Source organism: Hyperolius riggenbachi, chromosome 1 (genome assembly GCF_040937935.1).
Source record: "Hyperolius riggenbachi isolate aHypRig1 chromosome 1, aHypRig1.pri, whole genome shotgun sequence".
NCBI classification, from domain to species: Eukaryota; Metazoa; Chordata; class Amphibia; order Anura; family Hyperoliidae; genus Hyperolius; species Hyperolius riggenbachi.
Genome location: NC_090646.1, coordinates 630328161 through 630345997, shown reverse-complemented (window position 1 = coordinate 630345997; position 17837 = coordinate 630328161). Strand labels below are relative to the sequence as shown.

At 45.6% G+C, this 17837-nt stretch overlaps 1 protein-coding gene across 1 annotated transcript in view; it reads left to right on the top strand.

Moving 5' to 3' along the window:
- Positions 1-9103: 9103 nt before the first annotated feature.
- The window catches only part of LOC137559912 (interleukin-31 receptor subunit alpha-like), an 87352-nt gene continuing 78618 nt past the window's right edge, over positions 9104-17837 (top strand). The window contains exons 1-2 of the mRNA XM_068271840.1: positions 9104-9197; positions 16470-16538. Of these exons, the coding sequence (XP_068127941.1) occupies positions 16484-16538 (55 nt within the window). The 5' untranslated portion in view covers positions 9104-9197; positions 16470-16483. The remainder of the gene's footprint in view (positions 9198-16469; positions 16539-17837) is intronic.

Here is a 17837-nt window from a genome sequence, read left to right as displayed (position 1 = left end):
TATCTGGCCAGCAGACGCTAGTCAGCCAATCAGGTGCACTGTCATACACCCTTTATATGTATACAATACTATTATTGATCTATATTGCAAGCCTCTTTTGTGGAACCGTACAGAGTAAGAAACAAACACTGGTACCTTAAAGTAAAACCGGGGGTGTCTATAAAATGTATACATACCTGGGGCTTCCGCCAGCCTGATAGCTCCCACACCACCATCCTCCTGCTGCCTTCAGCCTCCGCGAATTGTCCTGGAAAGTCCTCCGGGGCATACGGCACAGATGCAGTTGGGCTGTGCGTGCTCCCGGAAGCCTCAGGTACACTTTAAAGAGAACCTGTAAAAGAGCCTCTGGGAGGGAGTACATTTGAAATCGGCGCCGGTAGACTTGGGAGCAGGATACATCGCTATATGGCTGATCCTGCTTCTGCACAAGTCCGGGCCGATTTAATTACTATTCCTCCTCCAGGCAGCCATGGATAGTGGGGGAATGAAATAATTCGGCTTCCAGCAATTGCTGGAGGCCGAATTATTGAGTTTTTTAAGCAAATTCGGCTCTGTCTTCTGACGGAGCCGACGTTACTCACTGAGCGCCGCTATAGACTAGTCCCTTTATAGTCTATGGCTGCGCCCAAATCTAGCAGCGCTGAAAAGCATTGCTCCGTCTGGGAGGTACTTTCTTCGGGATGGGGGAAGCTCCCCTACCCACCCACCCCCTTTCCCTCACATACATCCTCTTTTAAATACGAGACAGTAGTATCTGATACAGAATTGGCAGACAAGATACATTTTATATTAACCATTGTGATTAAAGGACCACTATATGTTAAGATGTAAACATATACAGATAGGTACGTTTCTTCCAAAGTAAAATGAGCCGTACATTACTTCTCTCCTATGTTACTGTCACAGTAAGTAGTAGAAATCTGACAGGTTTAGGACTAGCCCATCTCATGGAGATACTCAGGGTTTTCTTTATTTTCAAAAGCCCTTGGTGAATGGCAGTTGCTCTGTCCAACTGCCAAAAAAGTGTGCAGGGAGGTTGGCCAGCATCTTTTTACAAATCTTTTTCAGGTAGTGTGTTTAAAGGATAAAGGCCATGCTGAGAACCCCTATGGAGAGATGGACAAGCCCAAAACCTGTCGGTTCTGTTAGATTTCTATTACCTAGTGTAAGTGACAGCGACATCGGAGAAAATAATATATGGCTCATTTTACTCTGGAAGAGACATGCTTATTATTTGTATATGTTTACATGAATTTTAAGATTTTCCCCAATGGTCCTTTAACAAAATGTACAGCAATCTTAAAGAAATCCAATGGAATAGAACCCTTCCCCTGTGGGCTTACAATCTAAAGGGGATAGGGAGGAAACACGGAGCAAGATTTATTTGTATTTGTAAAGCACAAACATATTACACAGCGCTGGACAATAGGGATGCATACAATGTTATCAAGGTGTGTCAAACAGATAGGTAGCACACGGTTATACATGCAAACAGTGTATAAGATGTATGATTATGGGGTCATAAGATTGACGCCACACTCGCTAAGGTGAAACCATGCCCAAAGCCTTACTATGGTAGGGCTGCAGAATAAGTGCTTAAAGGAATACTATCGATCTATGCATTTATTTTTAAATGTTGTAGCACACATTAGGACAAGTACTAGGAGCAATTTGATTCCTCACACAGCTGTTCCTCTCAGCTGTAAAATCCTCCGTCAGTTTTGGATACAAAATGTATCTAAATACTGACAGCTCCCAGAGGGCTAGACCATGTCTGCACAGGGGAGTTGCTATCAACTCCTCAGTTTAGTTTATCACCTTGCTGAAATAATCTTATTGATATGGTGGTAAGGGGTTAAAGATTCTAGCCATGTGTGTTTATTATCTATGCTTCTCTTGACTGATAAAGATAATGCTAACTGTAAAGTGTTCTGCCCCTCTCAGCAGCTTGTAAAGTGGATGCAGCCTGGAGTGAATCACCACAGGCAGGCAGCCAGTCTGGGTGTAAACACAGACTAGTGTTATAGCTAGTTATATTCCAGCAATATTACAGCTCATTTAGTTACCTGTTCCCACTTCAGATCAGCCTATTTCTCCTCCTGTCTCCTGCATGCTGTGAGTCACACAGTGAAATATATTTGTGAGCTGTGTGACAGAGTAACCAAGCAGCTCACTGTTACCCAAACTACTATAAGCTGTGTGAGAAATGAATTTTTAAGCAGGGATAGCGGGAGAGAGACCTGGGTAAATAAATTAAGTGCCCCTAGCAGTAGTGGTAATGTGTACACTAATATAGAGTATTAAAAAAAAGTCGTTTCAATTGATAGTATTCCTTTAACTGAGAGAATTGGTGGGTAGACCATCTTAAAAAGATGTTTTAGAGGCCTTTCTTGAAAATATTGAAGGGGTGAATCTAAGAGGGAGTTTCAGACAGGGTGGCTCTTGAGAAGTCCTGCAGGCACGCATGGGAGTGAGAAATGTGCAAGGTGGTCAGACTGAGGACTGGAGGGGGCAGATGGGTATATCTCTGTGGACAAGCTGAGAGATATAGGTTAGGCAAGTCTTGTGCACAGATTTGTAGCTCAGACACAGAATCTTGAAATTGATCCTGAAGCAGATAGGGAGCCATTGTATGGTAATCTGAAAAGGGTAGAGTGAAGGTTTCCACGTTTTGGAGAAAGATGGAGGTGAAGGGAAACCATGAGTGCAGAGGCTCATGAGTAGTATTGTATATGGGAAGAGGTGATTCTAGAAGACACGTGTTTGTGTGTACAACGGAGGGTGCAGTTGTGGTGGTATCTACTTCAGGAGAGTCTGATGTGGATCTTATGGTAGCCAATGAAGTGCTTGGCAGAGGATAGAGGCTGTTGAGTGAGAAGAGGTTAAATGGAGCAGCCAAGTTTTATATAAATTAACCTCCCTGGCCGTAAGCCTGAGCTACGCTTGGGCTTGCTGCTGGGAGCTCAATGCAGCGTATAGCACGCAGCAGGCGTTTTTACTTACCTCCTGGGGGATCCAGATGTCCGTAGCCATTCTCCTTCCTGTCTTCTGAGGCTCTGAATCACTTTTGAGATTGCAGTTAGTGATATTACTACAGAATTACAGTGCAACCCGGAGGATAGAGGGAAAATTGCAGTGTGGGAAACCCAGGGAGGTGAATGATGGGGCTGCTGCAGCCACTCTGGCGGCAAAATTTATTCCTGATTTTAGGGTCTGCTACATGCAGAAAAGACTCTAAAATCCATAATCCTACCCCAGGGAGGTTAACCACTTGAGGACAGCAGTGTTAAACCCCCCTAGTGATCAGGCCATTTTTTACTAATTGGGCCACTGCAGCTTTAAGGCCTAACTGCAGGGCCGCACAACTGCACACAAGTGATTTTTCTCCCCACCAACAGAGCTCTCTGTTGGTGGGCTCTGATCGCTCCCCAGTTTTTTTTTATAAATATTAATTTTTTGAATAAATTTGACCTTTATGTATTTTATATCCCTCCCCCCGCCAGCCAATCAGCGTGATCTGCTGTCATGGGCTTCAATTTTGTGCCTGCCAGGGAGACAGCCGTGTCACACGGCTGTCCCAAGTACAGTGCTGCTGCAGATCTGCAGCGCTGTACAATGTTTATAGACTATGTATAGACTTCAATTAAAAAAAAAAATGCACAGTTAAGCCTAACTGGACGAAAATTCTTGTCCAGTTAGGCTGCGAGGCCCCTCGTGCGTGCACCTGCCACCGGCCGTTAGCCGTGCGATCAATGAAAGGGATTATAGAACCCATTTCACTGAGCGGACCCCCCCCCCCCGAGAAAAGCCGACCGCGTCTCTTCAGACCTCAAAAAGATCCTGGTCTTCATTCTTCTTTGATCTCGCTCCTAGGACTTTTTGACTGTGGTCATCTTGTGGCCAAATAGTAAAACTACACCCAAAAGCACTTTACATTAAATTAATGCATTTTTTAACATTTAAAATTAGCGGTTTACCTCCAACATAAAAAAATACCCAAATAAAAGTTTTAATTAAAAAAAAATTACAATAATAAAAAAAAACCATAAATAGTTACCTAAGGGTCTGAACTTTTTAAATATGCACGTCAAAGGAGTATATCAATATAATTTATTAATTTATGGGCTTTTAAATAGGGATGGACACAAATTGAAAAAATGCACCTTTATTTCCAAATAAAATATCGGCACCATACATTGTGATAGGGTCATAATTTAAAAGGTGTAATAAGTGGGACAAATTGGCAAATAAAGTACATGGGTTTTAATTATGGTAGCATGTATTAATTTCAAATTATAATGGCCAAAGGCTGAGAAATAATTTTTTTCAATTTCTTAATATTCCTGTTAAAATTGATTTAGAATTAATTCTCAGCAAAATGTATCACCCACAGAAAGCCTAATTGGTGGCGGAAATAACAAGATCTAGATCAATTCATTGTGATGAGTAGTGATAGTTATTTGCAAATGAATGGGAGGTGAAAGTTGCTCAGATGCGCCTGCGCAGTAGAGCCCGGAGGACGTCCGATGACGTCAGAGCGCCGGCGTGGAACGCAGAAGTTCCGGGCCTTGGAGCGCAGAAGAGCCCGACCTGGCAGCCGGCCTGGCCAGGTCGGGTCGGCCACCGGAGACCACCGGGAGCCTGCGGAGCGGCGGCGAGGGCACCTCCTGCCTGCCACGGGCTGGAGAAAGCCCCAGGTAAGTGGAAATTGATTTTTATTTTTTACCCACCCTCCCTGAACCTTCCCTTTAAGTGGTTAAATGAATGCAAGTCCATTAGTGATTAGGCCACAGAGAATAGGGTTTTTAGAATTATGGTAGTCAAAGCAAAAAAAATGGGCGTCACAACATTCAACTAAGGGAGCCTATAGCAACCTTATTGGTGTGAAAAGGATTTCCCCTGCTCCTGGTCCAATGAGGGCTCCACGCTGTGCGCTTAAGATCATGGAAAGACCAAACAAGCTGCTGCAAAGAAATGAGAGGTCTGCGCCATCCAGCCTAATCCGTATAATTTATTGAAAAAATGAGCAACTGACCAGTGATGGTAAGAGGGCGCAGAGGTGGGTGCACAACAGCCGTTTTGCTCATGTGTAAATCCCAAGTAGAATTAAACTTCATATTAACTGAAAAAAATTAATGAAATGGGAAATTTAGCCTACCTATGGAAGCCAGAGACTGCTGAAAGAAAAGCTTTCATACCTACTCGGTCCTTCCTCCAGCCCCATAAGCACGTCTGAGCCCCTCACTGATTTCCCACGGCCTGCCGTTTAGCCGCAATCAGCCCCGGTAACTGGCTCAGTTGGGTGTGCTTATGGTGTTGGTTTACACCCCAGGTAAGTATCAATCTTTCCCTTTAGCTCTGGTACACTTTAATGTTCACTGTCAGATTTTGGAGAAGTGACATAAAAAAAATTTCTGCCGCTCCATCTTTACTGTTTGTGATGCCAAAAGTGCCACTACATCTGCCCCCTTTATTTTAACCCAGCTCAGTGTTAATTTTTCTTCCCTACTGTCACAGCTTTTGATCCTCCCACAGCAAACATCACCTACACAGCAGGATTAGCCCTATTTCCACTAAACACTAGTGATCTCTTTATGGGCTTGCTATCCAGATTGCACTGGTGTGTAAATAAAATCCTTATAGCTGTGCATGGCATTGGCTTAGTATTTGGTGCTGTGGCTGCACAGCAGAACGGATGCTGCAGCCGAACCTGAAACAGCCATTGCTCCTAGTGGAAATTAGGAGCATCATGGTGTAAACTCTAAGGCCTCGATTCATAAACTATTATCGCATGCGTTATCGCTAAAGTGGTAAATTACCGCATGGTATGTTGATGGTGGATTCATAAATGCTACACCTGTTTTACCGCATAATGAAAATGTTTGTCGGTAAACATAAGTGAATTCATGAAAAAGGCGTAGTAATGAAGTGATAAATAACATTATCGACAACAAAGACCTGGTGTTTGTTCTACAGTAGTAGAATTTTAGGTGACAAACGGAGCCCTTTCAACTTAAAGAGAACCCGAGGTGTGTTTAAAGAATGTTATCTGCATACAGAGGCTGGATCTGCCTATACAGCCCAGCCTTTGTTGCTATCCCAAACCCCACTAAGGTCCCCCTGCACTCTGCAATCCCTCCATAAATCAGTCGTGCTGTGAGGCTGTGTTTACATCTGTAGTGTCAGTCTCAGCTGCTCCCCCGCCTCCTGCATAGCTCCGGTCCCTGCCCCCGTCCCTTCCCTCCAATCAGCAGGGAGGGAAGGGATGCAGGCGGGGACTGGAGTTCTGCAGGAGGCGGGGAGAGCAGCAGACTGACACTATAGAGATAAACACAGCCAGCTCTGACAAGCTGTTTGTCAGCAGCATGGCTGTGATTTATGAGGGATTGCAGATTGCAGGGGGACCTTAGGGGGGTTTGGGATAGCAACAGAGGCTGGGCTGTATAGGCAGATCCAGCCTCTGTATGCAGATAATAATCTTCAAACCCACCTCGGGTTCTCTTTAATGTTATGGAATTTTTAATATCTATCTGCAGGATCCCTCACCATCTGGCTCACTGGCAAAGTGAGACATTATCTGCTGGGTTTCTCCCCTTCTGGTTGACTCGGTTGCTGGGCTTCTGGTGCCACATGGTGTGCTGGGGGCAGAGCTTCAAAAAAACACCAATCCCTCCCAATGGTTTACTCTGAGTAGGCCATGCCCCCTGCCCAGTGGGCAGCAAACAAGGCTTGTTGCCCTTCAGTGCCCAGGTGATTGGCTAGGGGGCGCAGCCACTTCCTGCACAAGATTGGAGGAGGGATTAAAGAGCCTCTAGTGACCGCCCTGTCCTGCACACTGCGGCTTACTAAGCCCCAGCTGCTGCACCCGGGGACTGATTCTCCCCTTGATCTGAGAAGAAATTCTAAAACCAGTAACTTGTCTACATCTTATCTAAAGTTTAGATAGTTTACACAGCAAATCTGGCTGCATACAGCTTCAACAGTATATGATTATATCTTCCTGTGATACAATGAGAGCAGCCATGTTCTGCTTGTAAACATTACACCCAGGCAAGCTGATCTGCATCTCTAGCCCTCAGCCTGTGAAAACTTCACTCCCCTCTCCTCCTGCCACTGAAATCTCTGGCTAGTAAAACCTCCTGCTCTGACTGAGCTCCTATAAGCCCTTGCTACATGGGTCTGAGAGTGCCAAGGCACTTTGAGCTGTGGGCGAGGCTTGTTTAGTTTTTTGGGAATTAGAGTATTGAAACAAAAAAAAAAAAAGTATTAAGCTTGAGGAATGCCCTATAAACTATATGAAAGGAACACCATAGTGCAATGAGGAAAAGTTTATCTCGGATCCACTTTAACAGGTACATCTCTGATTTGTGGGGGGGCCAAGGTTTTCAATAGGCGAGCACTGGACCCAATTGTGCAGCCACAGAGTCCTGCAGATGGGACGTCCAGCGGCCCATCTGGAAAATTGGCTAGGTCATATTTGTGCCTGGACATATGTGCTAGGACAGTGGTTCCCAACCTTTTTAAAGCCGTGACACATCACCCCCCCCCCCCCAATAAAACGCCCCCAGACTCATAGGTAGGTAGCCAGGTATATGTGCCCTCGGGATAGGTAGTGAGGTGTAGGTGCCATCAGGATAGGTAGCGAGGTGTAGGTGCCCTCAGGATAGGTAGCGAGGTGTAGGTTCACTCAGGATAGAGAGGTGTAAGTGCTCTCAGGATAGGTAGCAAGGTGTAGGTGCCCTCAGGATAGCTAGGAGCTCTCGGGATAGGTAGCGAGGTGTAGGTTCACTCAGGATAGATAGCCAGGAGTAGGTGCTCTCAGGATGGATAGCCAGGAGTAGGTGCCCTCAAGATAGGTAGCGAGGTGTATGTGCCCTCAGGATAGATAGCGAGGTGTAGGTGCCCTCAGGATAGGTAGTGATGTGTAGGTGCCCTCAGGATAGATAGCGAGGTGTAGGTGCCTTCAGGATAGGTAAGGATGAGTAGGAGCATTCAGGATAGATAGCTAGGAGTAGGTGCTTTCAGGATAGGTAGAGGTGCTCTCAGGATAGATAGCTAGGATTAGGAGTCCCCAGTAGCATGTGGTGGGTCACTCAACAGCTCCATGCGTTCCAGCACTGTCTCCCTCCCAGCTTCTCTGCCTCCGCTCTGTGTATAATTAGAAAATAGCCGCTGTTGTCTGCATTTGTGGACATCGGCAGCCATTTTCTTGTAGCCCTGCTCTAAATAGACAAGGCAGATCTCAGAAGCGAGGAGGGGATAGAGCGGGGGGGAACGCGGCGAGCGACAACACATAGCCTGTATTGCCGCGATACATGCTTGTGCCACGGCACACCAGTTGAGAATCACTGTGCTACGACATTGATATGAGTTAATTGAGCAATTTACATTCTCGTGCAATCTACACTACACATACATAGCTCCCAACTGTCCCTCTGTCGGAGGGACAGTCCCTCTTTGGGAGCCCTGTCCCTCTGTCCCACTTTCCTCCTCATTTGTCCCTCTTTCTGGACTTTGTCCCTCTTTCTATGTAAATATATATATTTCTCTACAAAAAAATTTGTTTGACCTCTAAACTTTATTCCCGTCCTTTAAATTGATATATTACTAATTTTAAAATGTTAATATGAAGGAAAATGAACCAGGATAGAAAGGACCAGTGTGGTTTGAATTATAAAACAACATATCTTATAAAATTTTTATGATATGCGTGACTAGGGGTGTGGCTTAAGTGTCCCTCTTTCTTATCTCAAAAAGTTGGGAGGTATGCACATAGTCCATGGGCACTGAGACAGTCAGAGGGTGGAGAAACACAAAAAAGTTAATGGTGAATACATTAAGTACCCACTGGGCCCCCTCTGCCCCAGGGACCCATAGCAGCTGCTGTGGCTATTGCTAGGCCCCTGACTGTCCCTTATTTCCACTAGAACTACAGAAGCCAGCACAGACTGCATGACAATGCACCAGCTCTAGAGTCGGCCATCTTCCCAGAAATCTGCAGGATGCTGGCAGTTGTAGCAATCTGGCCTCTGTTTCCTGCACGCATTTTGAAATGTTGCTTTTGTGTAATTTCCTCTTTTCACAGTCAGCCTTGTGCAACGCATGTAGCACTATGGATCTCTGCCACAGGAAAACAGGCAATGCTTCTCGGAAACTTTACAACATTCTTTCTGTGGATGGATGAGAAGATGACCTAGGTGAGTTACAGATGCTCCTGCAAACCTTGCTGCACAGTATTCGTGTACATGGACTAAATCCCACCTGCAGATACTCCTTTTCTGATTGCTTTAGACAGAATGGGAGGGTTTACATTCTGTCAGGTATTTTTGGCCATGCTGTTTTTAGCGCAAAGTCAGCTGCAGAGGAAGTAAGGGATAGTGAAAAAAAACATTTGACAGAGGTTCTAATTCTGCCTCTATAAGATCTTCTAGGAGTGTGTAAGGGGCTGAGAGAGACCAAAAGGCCCTCTCACTAAAATGCTATGCAAAAACAGAAGTTTGCCTTCTTAAAACAGAGGGCACTTGTGGTTATTCAGGTTGGAGTGACCATATGTCTCCCACAATGCATCACTGCTGAATATGCAAGTCATCCTTTGTTGTCCCTTATAATATAGCTAAAAACACCTACGTTTTTACTTGCTGCAGTATTACTGTTGGTGGGATTTGCACCTTCTGCCAGATGGGGATATCTATATATCTTTAGCTTCCAACTGTCCCTCTTTTGGAGGGACATTCCCTCTTTGGAAACCAAATCCCTCTTTCTTCCTTATGTGTCCCTCTTTCAAGACTGATGTACAGATCTGTATTAATATATGTATTTTTCTATTGAAAAATGTTTTTAACCACTTAAGTACCAGCTTTCTCCGCCCCTGAACCACTTGCCGACCGCCCACTACCAATGGGCGTACTACCAATGGGCGGTGGAAAAGTGGCACCCCCAGGACCGCTTAACGCCGATCGACGGCGGCTCCTGGGGGACTGAATTTCCGGGGATCACGCACATAGAAGCGTGTGCATCCACCGGCATGAGGCTCCGCCCACCCGCGACATCAACCCGCCGGCCAATTAGCAGCGCCGGCGGGTTGTTAACCCCCGATCTGCCGCGTTAGAAGCGTATAATACGCTTTGTAATGTATACAAAGCGTATTATACAGGCTGCCTCCTGCCCTGGTGGTCCCAGTGATCGAGGGACCACCAGGGCAGGAGGCAGCCCCCCTGGTAAGCACACACAGAGATCTGCCCCCTGATCGCCCACAGCATCCCTCAGACCCCTGTTTGCACCCAATCACCCCCCAAATCACCCATCAATCACTCCCTGTCACTATCTGTCAAAGCTATTTTTTAGATTAGGTCCAAAACTGCCCCCTGGGGGCTCCTGATCACCCCCACACCCTCAGATCCTCCCCAGACCCCCCCTCCCCTGTGTACTGTATACAGCTATCCTCCCCTGTAATCACCCACTGATCACCTGTCAATCACCCATCAATCACCCCGTCACCACCTGTCACTGCTACCTATCAGATCAGACCCTAATCTGCCCCTTGCGGGCATTCAATTACCCGCCCACACCCTCAGATCGCCCTCAGACCCCCCTGATCACCTCACCAGTGCATTTCTTGCATCTATTCTCCCCGCTACCCATCATACCCATCAGATCAGACCCTCATCTGCCCCTTGTGGGCACCCAATCACCCGCCCACACCCTCAGATTGCCCTCAGTTCACCTCGCCAGTGCATGCTTGCATCTATTCTCCCCTCTAATCACACCCTGATCACCCATCAATCACCCCGTCACCACCTGTCACTGCTACCCATCAGATCAGACCCTAATCTGCCCCTTGCGGGCACCCAAACACCCGCCCACACCCTCAGATTGCCCTAAGACCTCCCATATAACCTCCCCAGTGCATTATTTACTTTTGTTCTCCCCTCTGATCACCCATCAATCACCCCGTCACTGCTACCCATTATACCCATCAGATCAGACCCTCATCTACCCAATCACCCGCCCACACCCTCAGATTACCCCCCCCCCCCCCCCCCGATCACCTCCCCAGTGCATTGCGTGCAACTATTCCCCCCTCTAATCACACCCTGAGACACCCATCAGGTCACCCCCTAGCACACCTACCCATCAGATCAGGCCCTAATTTGCCCTGTGTGGGCTCCTGATCGCTCAGCCAAACCTTCAGATCGCCCTCAGACCCCCTTCTGATCACCTCCCCAGTGCATTGATTGCATCTATTCTCCCCTCTAATCACCCTTTGAGACACCTATCAATCCCCTCCTGTCACCCCCTAGCACTCCTATCCGTCAGATCAGACCCTAATCTGCCCCCTGCGGGCTTCTGATCACCCGGCCAAACCCTCACCTGCCCCACCGCAGTGACAGAATTTTTTTTTCTGATCACTGCTGGTCTCTACGACTTAATTGTGGCTGAGACCAACCGTTATGCCACACAATACGCAACCGCCAATCCAAGAAGCTACCATGCCCAGCCTTTTCGGTGGAAACCACTCCAAGTTTCCGAATGTACCATTTTTTGGGGCCTTCTCCTTCACATGGGTCTAGTCAAAAAGAATGTATTGCGGTCTTATTGGTCTATGCACCCAATACATCACATGCCCATGTTCTCTGCTGCAATGTCCAGGTCACGATTTGAGAACATCCTGCGCTTCCTGCACTTCAGTGCCAATACAACCTGTCATCTAAGAGGCCACCCTGCTTATGACCGGTTCCACAAAATTCGGCCCCTCATAGACCACCTGTCATCAAAATTTGCAGATGCTTATACCCCTGAACAGTCATTTTGAGGCATTTAGTTTCCAGACTACTCTTCACGGTTTTGGGCCCCTAAAATTCCAGGGCAGTATAGGAACCCCACAAGGGACCCTATTTTAGAAAGAAGACACCCCAAGGTATTCCGTTAGGTGTATGATGAGTTCATACAAGAATTTATTTTTGTCACAAGTTAGTGGAATATGACACTATGTGAAAAAAAACAATAGAAATCAATTTCCGCTAACTTGTGACAAAAAATCTTCTATAAACTCACCATACTCCTAACGGAATACCTTGGGGTGTCTTCTTTCTAAAATGGGGTCACTTGTGGGGTTCCTAAACTGCCCTGGCATTTTAGGGGCCCTACACCGTGAGGAGTAGTCTGGAAACCAAATGCCTCAAAATGACCTGTGAAATCCTAAAGGTTCTCATAGGACGTTGGGCCCCTTAGCACACCTAGGCTGCAAAAAAGTGTCACGTGGTATCGCCGTACTCAGGAGAAGTAGTATAATGTGTTTTGGGGTGTATTTTTACACATACCCATGCTGGGTGGGAGAAATATCTCTGTAAATGGACAATTGTGTGTAAAAAAAATCAAAAAATTGTCATTTACAGAGATATTTCTCCCACCCAGCATGGGTAAGTGTAAAAATACACCCCAAAACACATTATACTACTTCTCCTGAGTACGGCGATACCACATGTGACACTTTTTTGCAGCCTAGGTGCGCTAAGGGGTCCAACGTCCTATGAGTACCTTTAGGATTTCACAGGTCATTTTGAGGCATTTGGTTTCTAGACTACTTCTCACGGTTTAGGGCCCCTAAAATGCCAGGGCAGTATAGGAACGCCACAAGTGACCCCATGTTAGAAAGAAGACACCCCAAGGTATTCCATTAGGTGTATGGTGAGTTCATAGATTTTATTTTTTGTCAAAAGTTAGTGGAAAATGACACTTTGTGGAAAAAAGAAACAATAAAAATCAATTTCCGCTAACTCGTGACAAAAAATAAAATCTTCTATGAACTCGCCATACTCCTAACATACTCCTAACGGAATACCTTGGAAACAGCCTGTAGTTTCTGTGGGCAGTTATTTGTAGTTTTGTCACACTTGACTGACAATCACCTGACTGCCGGCAGTAGGACTCACATGTTGTGTGTGAAAGTAAAGCAACCAAGCTTTCTTATCTTGCAGCAGAAAACACATTGCATTACTTTACTGCGAATCTCCATAGGGAAGCATTGCATGCGTTTTCACGTGTGTTTTTGCTTTGTGGAAAAATGTGTGTTATTCCCACAAGTGCGATCCTAGCCTAAAACATTCAGACCAAAAGGGTTAATGGAGTAAAATACAATAATACTGACACTCTGCTACGCCTGACTATTCATGTTATAGCAGCAAGATAGAATCTTCAATTTACTGCAGATCCTCATCTGTCAGAAGAGTTCCTGGGTGCTGACAAGTATATGGATTCACCTTTTAACTCGGAGCAGTACTGCTAGATTTGGGCGCAGCCAGCGCCGCCATAGACTGTAATGGGAATCAGTCTATAGCGGCGCTCAGTGAGTAACGTCGGCGCCGTCAGAAAATGGAGCCGAAGTTGCTTAAAGAAACACAATAATTCGCAAGCCGAATTATATCATTCCCCACTATCCATGGTGGCCTGGAGGGGGAATAGTAATTAACACGGCCCGGACTTGTGCAGAAGCAGGATCAGCCATATACCGGCTGTATCCTGCGCCCAAGTCTACCGGCGCCGTTTTCATATGTATGCTTTTAACTTGGTCTTTCTGGAACTGTAATGATTTCTAATTCCCATTACTTCTCTGAAAAAAAAGCTGCGGTGTTGCCCTTTTCTACAGGGATGTAATGACTGTTAGGTGGAACAGACCAAGTGAAGATAGGGATCACTGTCCCTATCGGCAGGCCTGCTGATAGATGGACTGTTGACCGACAATGGGGCTGATATTTGAAAACTACCGTGCTCAAGCAGCGCGGGTTATTACTAGCGCGCACACGCTATGTGTGGTCCTGGCAGCGTAGCGTGCTCTGTTCACTTATGCGCGTTCCTTGTAAGTGCCATGGTAGCGCCACCGCGATAATTCACCAGCACTACTACTACTACTACTACTACTACTACCACTACCACTACCACTACCACTACTATTACTATTACTATTACTACTACTACTATTACTACTATTACTACTACTACTACTACTACTACTACGTTTCTGGCTACATTAGCCCCAGTGCAATGTGGAATTTCTGAGTATATTTAGTGGCGTAGCAGTAGGGGATGCAAATGTTACGTCCACACTGGGGCCCCTGGAACAGAGGGCCTCATTAGGTGCCCTCCATCTTTACGTTTAACTTTTTATTGATGCTTTGCTAATAATGATCACCTCTATGTGTACATTGCATAGTGATATCAATAACAAATGATTTTCCTCCTGTGATTGCACCTCTTACAGTGAAGATGTCCTTCAAAGTTTTTGAGACTTCATACCAATAAAGTGCTAGGGGGCTTCATATAAAACTCGCTTTGGTGCCCTTGGCTACTTAGCTATGCCACTGAGTATATTCTACTACATGACTATACGTAGGTGCAGCAGAATGTCAGCTCTTTTCTACAGTTTCCTTTAACTACTTCAGAACCGTAGGCTTACACCCACCCTAGTGACCAGGCTATTTTTACAATTCAGGCCACTGCAGCTTTAAGGACTCGCCGCAGGGCCGTACCACTCAGCACTCAAGTGATTCCCCCCCCCCCCTTTTCTGCCCACCAACAGAGCTTTCTGTTGGTGGGCTCTGATCACTCCTGCGATGTTTATTTATTTATTTTTAAATAAAATTCGCTATTTTTACCCCCTCCCCCCACCAGCCAGTGACAGCGATCTGCTCTCATGGGCATCAGCTCCTGAGCCTCTCCAGGGGACAGTCGTGTTACACGGCTGTCCCCAGTACAGCACTGCCGTAGATCACAGCGCTGTACAATGTAAATAGACAGCGGTTTTGCTGTCTAACAGTCTCCTTGAGTGACTGATGACGGAGCACAAGCAGAGATGCGCGCACGATCTCCTGCAAAACCCCGCCCCAGGACTTGATGCCAATTGGCGTTAGGCCGGCTTAGTAGATTGTAATACATTAATTTAGGATATCCAGTTTTATGTTAATTATCCTGATTTCAGCATCAGAAACACTTTCTATATCTAAATATTGCTGCATATTGGTATGTAACCCCCGCCCTCCCAGTGATGCTTAGCCTAGGTTATTTAGTTATGCACGGATAATAGGTCTGCACTACTTCCAGATAAAACTTGTACTTTAATGTAAATGGATTAAGAAGACATGCTGTAAGGAAGCTAAAGTCCGCTGTTTCATGTAGTGTTGCCCTTTTACAAGCAGCGAGCAGGCATGACGAATCATTGCATGGCACGGATGAAAACATCCCTGCGTGGTTTCCATCAGTTAAAGGGGAACTGAAGTAAGAGGTATACGGAGGCAGCCATATTTATTTCCTTTTAATCAATACCAGTTGCCTGGCAGCCCTGCTGGTCTATTTCTCTGCAGTAGTATCTGAATAACACCAGAAACAAGCATGCAGCTAGTCTTGTCAGATCTGACTTTAAAGTCTGAAACACTTGATCTGCTGCATGCTTGTTCAGGGGCTATGGGTAATAGTATTAGAGGCAGAGGATCAGCAGGGCTGCCAGGCAACTGGTATTGCTTAAAAGGAAATAAACATGGCAGCCTCCATATACCTCTCTCTTCAGTTCCGGTTTAAGCAAATATCCACAAGGGATTGGAATTGAAATGCAAAATGCTGCTGGTGGAAAAACGGGCCTTCACCCTTACGGCAGCGAATGTAGGCAACATACAGCAAGGGTGCGGTAACAGGTACATTAGGACGGGTGTGTGTATTCACACTCCTGCCAGGGAGACTCAATGGTTTTGCTGGCATCAAATTCAAAATTCTTATATATTTTTCAAAAGATGTTTCTCAGCTTTAGTATTTGCAATATTGTCTCTGCACTGTTTGTTTAAAGTAAAACTGAAGCCAGCTACAAAAAAAAAAAAAAAAGTTGGATACTCACCTATGGAGGGGGAAAGCTTTGGATCCCACAGAGCCTTCCTGGTCCTCTCTCCGTGACCTCACTCCACTGCTGGGCACTGGTAAAGTTGTTCTACCAGCTTGGTCGAATATGTCTTCAGCTCTCCTCGGAAAACCTTCTTGTGTCCCCGAGAACTCCCGAAGATGAGCAGCTCCATGCTGCATACGCGGTGGCCTGAACTTGTACCTGTACAGTACAGTGCCACTCCTCTTAGGAATCACTAGGGGACCTGAGTTATTCCAAAGCCATCTGAGGAGTCCCAAAGGCGCCAAATTTGAATGGAGGACAGTGGTGGACCAAGCGCATGGAGAGAGGACCAAGTTAACTTGCTTCACATTTGCTTTAAATAATGTGTAAGTGATCACATTCTGTTCTTATTTCCATTTTACACAGTTTTCCACCTTCTCTGGAAATTGTTGAAAGATGAAAATGTTTTGCTAATCTTCATCCGTGTCAACTACCCCATTTATGTAGGAAGCTGCTTACTAATTAATAACATGGTCTGCAATGTACATATGCTGGAAGGAGCTGCGCACATCCTTCTAACTTTCTGTTACTTTTTCCTTTGTAGGCACCAACTGAAAGATGCTCCTCGCTATACCCTGGGTTTTAGCCATAACAGTGAAGATACTGTTTGCAGGTATTTTTCGAACTATAAGATGCTCCTGACCATAAGACGCACCTAGGTTTAGAGGACATAACCAGGAGAAAAAAATATATACTAAACCTGGTGCATCCATGGTGAAGGGGCATCTTGTGGATTATGCCCCCTTTGTATCTCATGCCTCCCTCTGTCCCCCTTGTGTCTCCTGTGTCCCCTATGTGTCCACCTCTGTCCTCCTTGTGTCCTTCTCTATGCCCATTCTGTCCCACTTGTGCCCTCCTCTATGCCCCTTTGTGTCCCCCTGTGTCTCTTTGTCCCCATGTACCCTCCTCTGCATGGGCACAGTACAGAGAGTCCCAGACATTGGCAGGCTTTCACAAGTCAGGAACTCCCTGCATTTGGACTATAAGACGCAGTGACTTTTTTATCCCCACTTTTGGGGGAGAAAAAGTGAGTCTTGTAGTCCAAAAAATACAGTATTTCATTTATTTTGTTAAAGAGACTCCGTAACAAAAATTGCATCCTGTTTTTTATCATCCTACAAGTTCCAAAAGCTATTCTAATGTGTTCTGGCTCACTACAGCATGTTCTACTATCACCATCTCTGTAATAAATCAACGTATCTCTCTCTTGTCAGACTTGTCAGCCTGTGTCTGGAAGGCTGCCAAGTTCCTCAGTGTTGTGGTTCTGCTATGAACTCCCCCATCCAGGCCCCTCTCTGCACACTGCCTGTGTGATATTTAGATTAGTGCAGCTTCTCTCTGTTCTATTATCTTTTACAAGCAGGATAAATCGTCCTCTGAGCTGGCTGGACTTTCACATACTGAGGAATTACATACAGGCAGAGCTGTCTGCACTCTGCAGGAAGAAACAGCCTGACACTTCAGTGGAAGATAGCTGCAGGGGGAAAGAAACACACAAATGATCTCTTGAGATACAAAAGGAAGGGTGTATACAGCCTGCTTGTGTATGGATGTATTTTCTATGTGTGGACATACTGTACATCAATCTACTTCCTGTTTTGGTGGCCATTTTGTTTGTTTATAAACAAACTTTTTAAAACTGTTTTTAACCACTTTTAATGCGGCGAGGAGCGGCGAAATTGTGACAGAGGGTAATAGGAGATGTCCCCTAACGCACTGGTATGTTTACTTTTGTGCGATTTTAACAATACAGATTCTCTTTAAAGCCTTTTTTAATAGGTGGTGATTACTATAGTTTTGTTTTTGGTTTGTTTTTTTATTTTTATTTCTACTATTGTCTGTGTCCCTAGAATTAGGGAGGAGGGAGCAGACCGTTTTAGGTGTCAGTTGCATATGAAAATTTAGATCTCTA